At 45.2% G+C, this 11,947-nt stretch overlaps 1 protein-coding gene across 3 annotated transcripts in view; it reads left to right on the top strand.

Moving 5' to 3' along the window:
• Positions 1 to 2,046: 2,046 nt before the first annotated feature.
• The window catches only part of grm7 (glutamate metabotropic receptor 7), an 83,654-nt gene continuing 73,753 nt past the window's right edge, over positions 2,047 to 11,947 (top strand). For all 3 annotated transcript variants that reach the window (XM_069714101.1, XM_069714102.1, XM_069714103.1), the window contains exon 1: positions 2,047 to 3,278. In XM_069714101.1, coding sequence (XP_069570202.1) covers positions 2,766 to 3,278 — 513 coding nt within the window. In that variant the 5' untranslated portion in view covers positions 2,047 to 2,765. The remainder of the gene's footprint in view (positions 3,279 to 11,947) is intronic.

Below are 11,947 nucleotides of genomic sequence, written 5' to 3'. Positions count from 1 at the left end.
AACATGTCTGTAGTTAACGGAACATTTTCTCATGTTGTTGTGACTGAACAACAACAAAAAAGCCCAAAACGTTTTATTTCGTGGAAAATTAATCAACAACAAAATATTTGTAATTTTCGTTAACTTCAAAAGAAATCATGTTTATAATTAATTCGCATTGATTCTATTCTATTCTATTCTATTCTATTCTATTCTGTTCTATTATGTTCTGTTCTGTTCTATTCTATTCTATTCTATTCTATTCTGTTCTATTATGTTCTGTTCTGTTCTATTCTATTCTATTCTATTCTATTCTGTTCTATTATGTTCTATTATGTTCTGTTCTGTTCTGTTCTATTCTATTCTATTCTGTTCTATTATGTTCTGTTCTGTTCTGTTCTGTTCTATTCTATTCTATTCTGTTCTGTTCTATTCTATTCTGTTCTATTATGTTATGTTCTTTTCTATTCTGTTCTATTCTATTCTATTCTATTATGTTCTATTCTATTCTGTTCTATTCTATTCTGTTCTATTCTATTCTATTCTATTCTGTTCTATTCTATTCTGTTCTATTCTGTTCTATTCTGTTCTATTCTGTTCTATTCTATTCTATTCTGTTCTATTCTATTCTGTTCTATTCTATTCTATTCTATTCTATTCTATTCTGTTCTATTCTATTCTGTTCTATTCTATTCTATTCTGTTCTATTCTACTCTGTTCTATTCTATTCTATTCTGTTCTATTCTATTCTATTCTATTCTATTCTATTCTATTCTGTTCTATTCTATTCTGTTCTATTCTACTCTGTTCTATTTTATTCTATTCTATTATGTTCTATTCCATTCTATTATGTTCTATTCTATTCTGTTCTATTCTGTTCTGTTCTGTTCTATTCTGTTCTGTTCTATTCTATTCTGTTCTATTCTGTTCTATTCTGTTCTATTCTATTCTGTTCTATTCTAGTCTATTCTGTTCTATTCTATTCTGTTCTATTCTATTTTATTCTGTTCTATTCTATTCTATTTTATTCTGTTCTATTCTGTTCTGTTCTATTCTGTTCTATTTTATTCTATTATGTTCTATTATGTTCTATTTTATTCTATTATGTTCTATTCTGTTCTATTCTATTTTATTCTGTTCTATTCTGTTCTATTATGTTCTATTCTGTTCTATTCTATTCTGTTCTATTCTGTTCTATTCTATTTTATTCTTTTCTATTCTGTTCTATTATGTTCTATTCTGTTCTATTCTGTTCTATTATGTTCTATTCTATTTTATTCTGTTCTATTCTGTTCTATTCTATTTTATTCTGTTCTATTCTATTTTATTCTGTTCTATTCTGTTCTATTCTATTGTGTTCTATTCTGTTCTATTCTGTTCTATTCTGTTCTATTCTATTTTATTCTATTCTGTTCTATTATGTTCTATTCTATTCTATTCTGTTCTATTATGTTCTATTCTATTCTGTTCTATTCTGTTCTATTCTATTTTATTCTGCTCTATTCTGTTCTATTTTATTCTATTCTGTTCTATTCTGTTCTATTATGTTCTATTATGTTCTATTATGTTCTATTCTGTTCTATTCTATTCTGTTCTATTCTATTTTATTCTGCTCTATTCTGTTCTATTCTGTTCTATTCTGTTCTATTCTGTTCTATTCTGTTCTATTTTATTCTATTCTGTTCTATTATGTTCTATTATGTTCTATTATGTTCTATTATGTTTTATTCTGTTCTATTCTATTTTATTCTGCTCTATTCTGTTCTATTCTATTCTATTCTGCTCTATTCTGTTCTATTCTATTCTATTCTATTCTATTCTGTTCTATCCTGAATGCAGTCATTCATAATAACTGCTCTCGTCCATAATTCAACAGAAAAGCATGTTTTTTTGGTTCTTTATTGTGTTTGTTGGGGTTGTTTTGGCAGCACGAGCCTCATACTGATAATTACACAAACGCGCGTGGGTGGAGTGTGCGCGTGCGTCTGCGTGACTGTGTGTGACAGAAAGAGAGAGCGAGAGAGAGAGAGTGAGAGAGTGTGTGTGTGTGTGTGGGGGGGGGGCTGGTGGATGGTCGAGGGAGACACGGAGAGGAGAGAGCGCGCGCAGGGTTCTGCTCCTCAGCCTCCCGCGTTTTTCTTCCTCATACTCGGACACCTCGCGCGCAGACACACCGGCAGCGTCACTCCTCCGGTCCCTCTGCTACCGGACAGGTGACCGCGGACCGGTCGAGGCTGCGGGGAGGTGAGGACCCGTCACTCACGGCTCCCGGCGCGTGCTCCTCCCGGTGCCGTCCTCGCGTCTTGTTTCTGGAGGAAACTACGTGACGTCCGTCCGCAGGTGTGAGCAGCTTCATCATTAACGTGTTGGGCTGATATGACATCATCACCCGGTCGTGGGCTGAGCGGCTCCTTCGCATCTCCACTCACGGACTAACGGTGGAGTTACCGGAGCTCTTCTCCGGTTGATGCTGGTCTTGTCTTTGTTTCTCTGATTCCGGGATGGGAGCTCGAGCAACAAGCGGCGGCGGCGGAGTGCGGCAGCGGCAGCGGCTCACGCGCTGCTGATCACTCGGTGGATGTTGGAGCTGCACGTGCGGGATCTCACCGTGACTGCCGCCTCCGGTTGGATCTGAGCGGTGTTTCCTCTGCGCGTGGAGGACGGGAATGAACTCGACTGTTGGATTGTGAAAGTACCCTGAAAAGTGCCTCGTGCTCTGCGGTGCTTCTGCGTTTGTGCGCGGCTCGTGCTAACTGTTGGAGGGGAGGGAGGGTGCAGATCCAGCCATGGGCAGGCGGTCCACCGCCCCCCCCCACCCCAGACCGGGCATCCCGCTCCGGGTGCTGTGGATGCTCCAGGCGGTCCTGGACCTCGCCGCCTCCCAGGAGATTTACGCGCCGCACTCCATCCGGGTGGAGGGCGACGTGACGCTGGGGGGGCTTTTCCCGGTCCACGCCAGGGGTGTCCCGGGGATGCCGTGCGGGGACATCAAGAAGGAGAACGGCATCCACCGGCTGGAGGCGATGATGTACGCGCTGGATCAGATCAACGGCGACGAGGATCTGCTGCCCAACGTCACGCTGGGCGCGCGGGTCCTGGACACCTGCTCCCGGGACACGTACGCGCTGGAGCAGTCGCTGACGTTCGTCCAGGCGCTCATTCAGAAGGACACGTCAGACGTGCGGTGCACCAACGGGGAACCGCCGGTGTTCGTGAAACCCGAGAAAGTTGTGGGAGTCGTCGGCGCGTCGGCAAGCTCGGTGTCCATCATGGTGGCCAACATCCTCCGGCTCTTCCAGGTAGGAGACCTCCTCCTCCTGCTGGCGGTTCACGACTCACTGCAGACCCAAAGACCATCTTCATCATCTTCACCATCATCTTCCTCATCTCCATCCGTTTCGGTCTCTTATATAAAACCACGACCCACATGGAGGCCTGATCCGGATCCACCTGAGGATTCAACACCCCTCCCCCCCTCTGCTGGGTGTTTTATGGGAAACCCTCTCAGCGCGTGTGTGTGTGTGTGTGTGTGTGTGTGTGTGTGTGTGTGTGTGTGTGTGTGTGTGTGTGTGTGTGTGTGTGTGTGTGTGGAGGATTCATTACAGGACACACACACCACCTGTTTCTGTTGGAAGGACTGCAGGTCTACTGCTGGTGCGTGCGCGCGCGCGTGTGTGTGTGTGTGTGTGCGCGCGTGTGTGTGTGCGTGCATGCGCGTGCGTGCGTGTGTGTGTGTGTGTGTACAGTTTTCTGTACATAAGTGTGACGCTGCTGATGCTGCATGTTGGAAGATGAAGAGGAGTGTGAAACTTGTGGAGCGTGGTGTTCTGGTGGTTCTGAGGTTTGGTTCTGGTGGTTCTGAGGTTTAGTTCTGGTGGTTCTGGGGTTTGGTTCTGGTGGTTCTGAGGTTTGGTTCTGGTGGTTCTGAGGTTTAGTTCTGGTGGTTCTGGGGTTTGGTTCTGATGGTTCTGAGGTTTGGTTCTGGTGGTTCTGAGGTTTGGTTCTGGTGGTTCTGGCCTCGTTTGAAATGTTTCATATTTACCTTTTTTGTTTGTTTTGAAGGTTTTATTTCTGATTTAGTTTGTGTTGGTTCTTCTGCAGACACACACCTGGTTCTGGTTCTGGTTCTGGTCCATTAGTCGTGTGTGTTTTGTTTTGAGACCTCCTGACGGTTCTGATGGTTCTGCAGAGTTCTGTGTCACATGATTAAACCACACCAGGAAGTGTTGCAGGTTCACGTCCTCTGACATGATGAGCTCACATGTTACTGCAGGATATTTCTGTCTGCTGAAGAGAAGAGAGACAGCAAGGGGACGACTAGAGGACGGGTTCCTCTTCATCCTCTCTGTCTCCTCTTCATCCTCTCTGTCTCCTCTTCGTCTTCTCTGTGTCCTCTTCATCCTCTCTGTCTCCTCTTTATCCTCTCCGTCTCCTCGTCCTCTCCGTCTCCTCCTTCGTCCTCTCTGTCTCCTCTTCATCCTCTCTGTCTCCTCTTCATCCTCTCTGTCTCCTCTTTATCCTCTTCGTCTCCTTGTCCTCTCTGTCTCCTCTTCGTCCTCTCTGTCTCCTCTTCATTCTCTGTCTCCTCTTCATCCTCTCTGTCTCCTCCTTCATCCTCTTCGTCTCCTCGTCCTCTCCGTCTCCTCCTTCGTCCTCTCTGTCTCCTCTTCATCCTCTCTGTCTCCTCTTCGTCCTCTCTGTCTCCTCTTCATCCCCTCTGTCTCCTCTTCATCCTCTCTGTCTCCTCTTCATCCTCTCTGTCTCCTCTTCATCCCCTCTGTCTCCTCTTCATCCTCTGTCTCCTCTTCATCCTCTCGGACTCCTCTTTATCCTCTTCGTCTCCTCGTCCTCTCCGTCTCCTCCTTCATCCTCTCTGTCTCCTCTTCATCCTCTCTGTCTCCTTCTTGTCCTCTCTGTCTCCTCTTCATCCTCTGTCTCCTCTTCATCCCCTCTGTCTCCTCTTCATCCTCTGTCTCGTCTTCATCCTCTCTGTCTCCTCTTCATCCTCAGTCTCCTCTTCATCCTCTCTGTCTCCTCTTCATCCCCTCTGTCTCCTCTTCATCCTCTGTCTCCTCTTCATCCTCTCTGTCTCCTCTTTATCCTCTTCGTCTCCTCGTCTTCTCCGTCTCCTCCTTCGTCCTCTCTGTCTCCTCTTCGTCCTCTCTGTCTCCTCTTTGTCCTCTCTGTCTCCTCTTCATCTTCTGTCTCGTCTTCATCCTCTCTGTCTCCTCTTTATCCTCTTCGTCTCCTCATCCTCTCCGTCTCCTCCTTCGTCCTCTCTGTCTCCTCTTCATCCTCTCTGTCTCCTCTTCGTCCTCTCTGTCTCCTCTTCATCCTCTGTCTCCTCTTCATCCCCTCTGTCTCCTCTTCATCCTCTGTCTCCTCTTCATCCTCTGTCTCCTCTTCATCCTCTCTGTCTCCTCCTTCATCCTCTTCATTTCCTCGTCCTCTCTGTCTCCTCTTCATCGTCTCTGTCTCCTCTTCATCCTCTGTGTCTCCTCTTCATCCTCTGTCTCCTCTTCATCCCCTCCGTGTCCTCTTCATCCTCTATCTCCTCTTCATCCTCTCTGTCTCCTCTTCATCCTCTTCGTCTCCTCGTCCTCTCTATCTCCTCTTCATCCTCTCTGTCTCCTCTTCATCCCCTCTGTCTCCTCTTCATCCTCTGTCTCCTCTTCATCCTCTCTGTCTCCTCTTCATCCCCTCTGTCTCCTCTTCATCCTCTGTCTCCTCTTCATCCTCTCTGTCTCCTCTTCATCCTCTCTGTCTCCTCTTCATCCTCTCTGTCTCCTCTTCATCCTCTCTGTCTCCTCTTCATCCTCTCTGTCTCCTCTTCATCCTCTTCGTCTCCTCGTCCTCTCTATCTCCTCTTCATCCTCTCTGTCTCCTCTTCATCCTCTCTGTCTTCTCTTCATCCCCTCTGTCTCCTCTTCATCCTCTGTCTCCTCTTCATCCCCTCTGTCTCCTCTTCATCCTCTTCGTCTCCTCGTCCTCTCCGTCTCCTCCTTCGTCCTCTCTGTCTCCTCTTCATCCCCTCTGTCTCCTCTTCATCCTCTCTGTCTCCTCTTCATCCCCTCTGTCTCCTCTTCATCCTCTGTCTCCTCTTCATCCTCTCTGTCTCCTCTTCATCCTCTCTGTCTCCTCTTCATCCTCTGTCTCCTCTTCATCCTCTCTGTCTCCTCTTCATCCTCTTCGTCTCCTCGTCCTCTCCGTCTCCTCCTTCGTCCTCTCTGTATCCTCTTCATCCCCTCTGTCTCCTCTTCATCCTCTCTGTCTCCTCTTCATCCTCTGTCTCCTCTTCATCCTCTGTCTCCTCTTCATCCTCTGTCTCCTCTTCATCCTCTTCGTCTCCTCGTCCTCTCTATCTCCTCTTCATCCCCTCTGTCTCCTCTTCATCCTCTGTCTCCTCTTCATCCTCTCTGTCTCCTCTTCATCCTCTCTGTCTCCTCTTCATCCTCTGTCTCCTCTTCATCCTCTCTGTCTCCTCTTCATCCTCTTCGTCTCCTCGTCCTCTCCGTCTCCTCCTTCGTCCTCTCTGTATCCTCTTCATCCCCTCTGTCTCCTCTTCATCCTCTCTGTTTCCTCTTCATCCTCTGTCTCCTCTTCATCCTCTGTCTCCTCTTCATCCTCTGTCTCCTCTTCATCCTCTTCGTCTCCTCGTCCTCTCTATCTCCTCTTCATCCTCTCTGTCTCCTCTTCATCCCCTCTGTCTCCTCTTCATCCTCTGTCTCCTCTTCATCCCCTCTGTCTCCTCTTCATCCTCTTCGTCTCCTCGTCCTCTCCGTCTCCTCCTTCGTCCTCTCTGTCTCCTCTTCGTCCTCTCTGTCTCCTCTTCATCCCCTCTGTCTCCTCTTCATCCCCTCTGTCTCCTCTTCATCCCCTCTGTCTCCTCTTCATCCTCTGTCTCCTCTTCATCCTCTTCGTCCCCTCGTCCTCTTCCTCCTGCCCTCCACATTCATATCATCCCTCCAGACTTTAAATCCCTGGAACGGCTCCGTTTCTTATCTGCTCTGATTATGTTGGAGGTCTTGATGATTCTATCTGAGCTGGTTCAGAGGAAATCACTGATTCTGCCTGAACAGCAGAACAAACCTCAATAATAATTATATTCATTTATAAATCTTTATACATATTATTAATTATAAATCTTTATATATATATACACGTATTATTAATTATAAATCTTTATATATACATATTATTAATTACAGATCTTTATATATACATATTATTAATTATAAATATTTATATATATGTATTATTAATTATACATTTTTATATATACGTATTATTCATTATTAATTTTATATATACGTATTATTAATTATACATCTTTATATATGTATATTATTAATTATAAATGTTTATATATACATGTTATTAATTACAAATCTTTATATATATACGTATTATTAATTATAAATCTTTATATATACGTATTATTAATTATAAATTTTTATATATGTATATTATTAATTATAAATGTTTACATATGTATATATTTAATTATAAATCTTTATATATGTATATTATTAATGCAGCTGTCAGAAGTATGAACGACTTCAGATTTCAATTCAGTTTTAGTCTTGTGATTAAAACTTTTATCACATTTACTTTTATATTTGTTGCACAGACGTTGTCCATCTTGGTTGTGTGTGGTTACCATGGTTACAGCTGTTGACCAGTGGAACAACAGACTGAGTCCTCGGTTCTCCTTGTTTACGATGTGCATGTTGAGATCACGAACACAGATGTTTCTTTAACATTTTCAACACCAGGAAATTACACATTAAAGGAGAATTGTTTATTTTTCATGCAGCTCAGAGGCGGCGAGTCGAACCCAGGTCGTTGTCTGTAGCTGTAACTTACAGATGTTCCTTAAACACCTCACATGCTAACAGAAGATGCTAGCTGGCTCCAGTTATGGCAGCAGAACTCAGGTATACGTTCGCAAGTCAGTTTGAAAAGACGATTAATTTCCACGTCAATAAATGTTTTTGTTGTTTTTGTCATCGGTACTTTCACAGAATATTACGTCGTGAAAAGACGAACTCGTTTTATTTTCCAGAAGGAGGTTAATTTTTCCGAGCTTCTGTCAGTGGAAGTAAAAGCATCAACCAATCAGATTGCGTGGAAGCGTAACGCCCTGTGAAGGCCTGTATTCAGTTTCAGTTTTGTGTTCAATATGTCATCTATTAATATTTATTTAGCAGCAGTTTGCAGTGTTTCTGATCTGCTCAGCTAATGCTAAGCTACGTCACGTTCTCTGCGTTCGGATTGGCCGACGTCAGAACGAGTTCCACGTGTGACTGTTGTTCTCTGAATCCAGTGTGATGTGTGATGTCATAAACTAAATAATGAACCCGACCAGCTGTTCACTGACGGACGTTTCACTTCTCTTCACTAAAGTGTTTTTACTGAGCAGCTGATAAAAACTGGCGGCAGATTGAAGTCTCATCGAGATAAAGAAAACCGTTTTTTTATTTTGGTGCTTGTCTAAAGTGCTTCTCTCTTTAGACGGCGGCGTGTCTCCAGCAGAATATCAGAACCAGGGTTTAATCTCTGATTTGTCTGCAGCTCAGATGTTCCAGAACACGTCTCTGCAGGTAAATGTGGGTCAGAAACAGCAGAGACAGTCAGAGAGCTTCCCTACAATGGATCCCTCGGAGGGACGAGACGGGAGGCTAATTATCCCCAGCGGTGGGAGACTCATCTGCTCCACAGCTGGCTTCCTTCATTGCACCCTAAACGGCCCAGTTGGCACCGCAAACACACCGAGGCTCCGCTCTCCGGCCCGCCGGTGGGCCGCGGGTCAGGTCGGAGCCAGGAAAAGATTTTTACAGCAAATGTAGGCCGGCGTGGGGGCGGTGGGAGGGGGGGGGGGGGGTCTTTTTCCATCCTCTCCTTCTCTATCAGCCTCTTCTTTGGGACAGAATCTCAGTACATTATTATGTGATGATTGTCGGCTTTCAGCTGAAAACACTGCTGGCTTTATTTTACAGGTTAACGTTCCTCAGATCCAAAACCGGTTCGAAACCGTGTCGGTTCGGTGTGAACACCCCGATTCAGTTTCGGTTGGAGAGCAGACAGGCTTCTCTTCACTTTCACAAACATCCCTCTGCTGCTTCAGCTGGATTTAAACCCAACGTTGTGATGTTGGACAGATGAAGCAGCGCTCACGTACCAAATAATCTGCGAAGAGTTTATAGATCAAATGTGTGTTGACTGAGTGTCTCTGTTTATGAGAAAACAATATTTGTGTTGAGTGGCACTCGTCCTGTCTGTCAGACCTGAACCAATCAGCCGACAGTCAGCTGACTCACCGACAGCGTTTGGACGGCTCCACATTCAGACCAAAGAAATCCCGTTAGAAACACCATGATGCAGTTTAGAGAGCGAAATATCCGACCGGGGTCAAACATTCAGTCCGTGAAACACAAACGGACGGTTTGTGATCATAAATGTTAAACTTATTAAAGAGGAGTTTAATGTGATGGTTCAGTTTCTATCACTGCTGAGGAAGGAGCCTCGAACACGGACGCCAACTGAGGGAAGAAATACGGAGACAATATTTTCTACAATGGTTTGAACTTTTTTTTATATAGTTCAGCACATTTGATCCTCTTTGAAACTCTGACTGCTGATAAAGGTGATAAACTTCAACAACATTACAATGAAAATGAGCATTTTAATCAGTTATTCAACAAAAATATCAACAAATGTGATTTTTATTTTTCTGTGAAAACAGTAACTACACCACAGACTGTAAATCAAACTACAGAATTTAAATACAACTGCAGACTGTAAATAAAACCACAGACTGTTTCTAAAAGAGTTCGTAGCTTCAGGTCTGTAAAATGGTTCTGATCCAGAAGTGTCTTCAGCTGCAATACCAGCGAGTGCCACTAGAGGTCGGCTCCAAAAAGCCTCCGGCTCCATAGACTCCCATTCAACTTCTCTCATCAAATCCAAAGTGAATAAAGTCCCTCCTGCTCCTCCTGACTGACGGACGTCTCTCTGGGATTTCCTGTGTCCCCGTGTGAGCCTGAACGGGCCGAGCGGCTCCGGATGATTGACTCGATACAGAATTTGAACTGGATTTATCTGACGCTCGCCTTGATGTGGACGTTCCTCGCGGACAAATCCGCTAAATCTATTTCACGCGGCGTCTGGCGGAGAGGAGGGGAGAGGCTGCTCCGCTGTAATCTATATTTCTGGATTCTGCACAAACTCACAACTCTGAATCGTTTCTGACCTACATTCACTGAAGTGCCACAACAGGATCCGATTCCTTTAAACTGCATTAGTGTTGGCTGTCGGTGCCCCCGGCTCGTCCCCACCAGAGAGATTAAACCTTATCCAGGTCAGGATTCACCTCGAAACAAAGCGGGCTGCTGTGATTGGTGGACGCCGCCTCACAGGTAACGCCAGGAAGCTGCAGTTCCCGGAGAGCGTCGGAGAGCCGGTTTAATCTCGGCTCACTTTGTTGCCTGTTGCTGCTGAAAAACGACCACTAATGAATACGAATGAGAGACTCCGACACTGCATGAGAGCAGCCTCCGATATTCACCTCCCAGCATGCATCAGTGATCTGTTAATGAAGCTGCTGCAAGACTGAGGAACAAATCGTACATCATCCGATATCGCAGCTCGAGTCCTGCTTCATTAAAACTTTATTAAAGCTGTTTGTGTTGTCAGATCGGAGAGAGAGGAAGAGGAGGGCTTCTAAACTCTTCGTTTAGTTTACTTCTAAATGTCTGTTTTCTCTCTGCAGCTGTTGCCATTAAACCTGACTGCACCACAGACCTGTCAATCAAACAGACACGCCCCCAAAACCAGGTCTTCTTGAATCTTCTTTTCTAATGAATGAGGGATTATTTTCAGATGGACCTCCAGAAAACTAAGAAGAAGGAGTGACTTTAGCTAACAACACCGAGATAACTGATGGACACATTTGATTCACTTTGGATTTGATGAGAGAAGTTGAATGGGAGTCTATGGAGCCGGAGGCTTTTTGGAGCCGACCTCTAGTGGCACTCGCTGGTATTGCAGCTGAAGACACTTCTGTGTAGAGTCTGTAGTTGAGACGCAGCTTCAGCTGTTTCTGTTGAATTTTCTTCCCCTCTCGGTTTGTTCATGTTTTGTTCACTTCTTGTTGATGCTGCCCCCCAGTGGACAAACAGGACGGTACTTTCAGGATGACAGATATCCAGATAAACTCTCACTTATCTTTTTAATTCTTGGGGATTGTGCTGGTAATTAAATAAATAATCTGAGGTGTGGAACAGGTCGTAGATTGTATGCCACGATGCATTAAGGAGCATTCATTAGAAACACCTCGTTTCCTCTCTCCACACCTCGACCCCCCATCTCCTCCCGGAGCTGCAGCTCGTATTAATGAAGGACCCAGGAGAGGCTGGCTGCTCTCCTCCTCCCCTCCTCCTCCTCCTCCTCCTCCTTCTCCATCCTCTGAGACGCTGTTGCTCCGTCTGTTAGCGGCTGCAGATTGAACCGCTGTGTTTCAGCCTGTCGGAGGTGATTCCACTCGGTGCTCAGGTCCTTTAGTTGTCCGGCTCTCGGTGAGGTTTCATCCATCCAGGAAGTCGCAGGTCAACTTCAGAGTTGGTTTTTATTAAACTTTCTCAGAAACGACAAAGAGTTAAGAGGCGCAGCGGAGAAGTTTCAGCTGCAGAGACACGACGGCAGCGTCAGTATTCATCTGTAATCATGTCGGAAATACTGCTGAATCATGAGATCGCTCAGCGGGAGGTCGAGCTAAGAGGCTCTGCTCTACTCGGTGAACAGCGTTACTATTAGCAGCTAGCTGTTGTCTCGTTCAGAAAAATGACTCCGTCACTTCTTGTTTCCTGTTTGGGTTACCATGGAGACCATCCGTTGACGGCTCGGAGCGACGGGAAGCGGGAGTGATTCATGTTACGGCGGGAAAAACTCTCCGTGGTTTCTGTTGTCG

The sequence above is a fragment of the Brachyistius frenatus genome, unplaced genomic scaffold, assembly GCF_029030835.1.
Source record: "Brachyistius frenatus isolate BFR_SWC_R1_liver_20210118 unplaced genomic scaffold, ASM2903083v1 Contig_126, whole genome shotgun sequence".
NCBI lineage: Eukaryota > Metazoa > Chordata > Actinopteri > Embiotocidae > Brachyistius > Brachyistius frenatus.
This window is presented reverse-complemented; position numbering and strand designations above follow the sequence as displayed.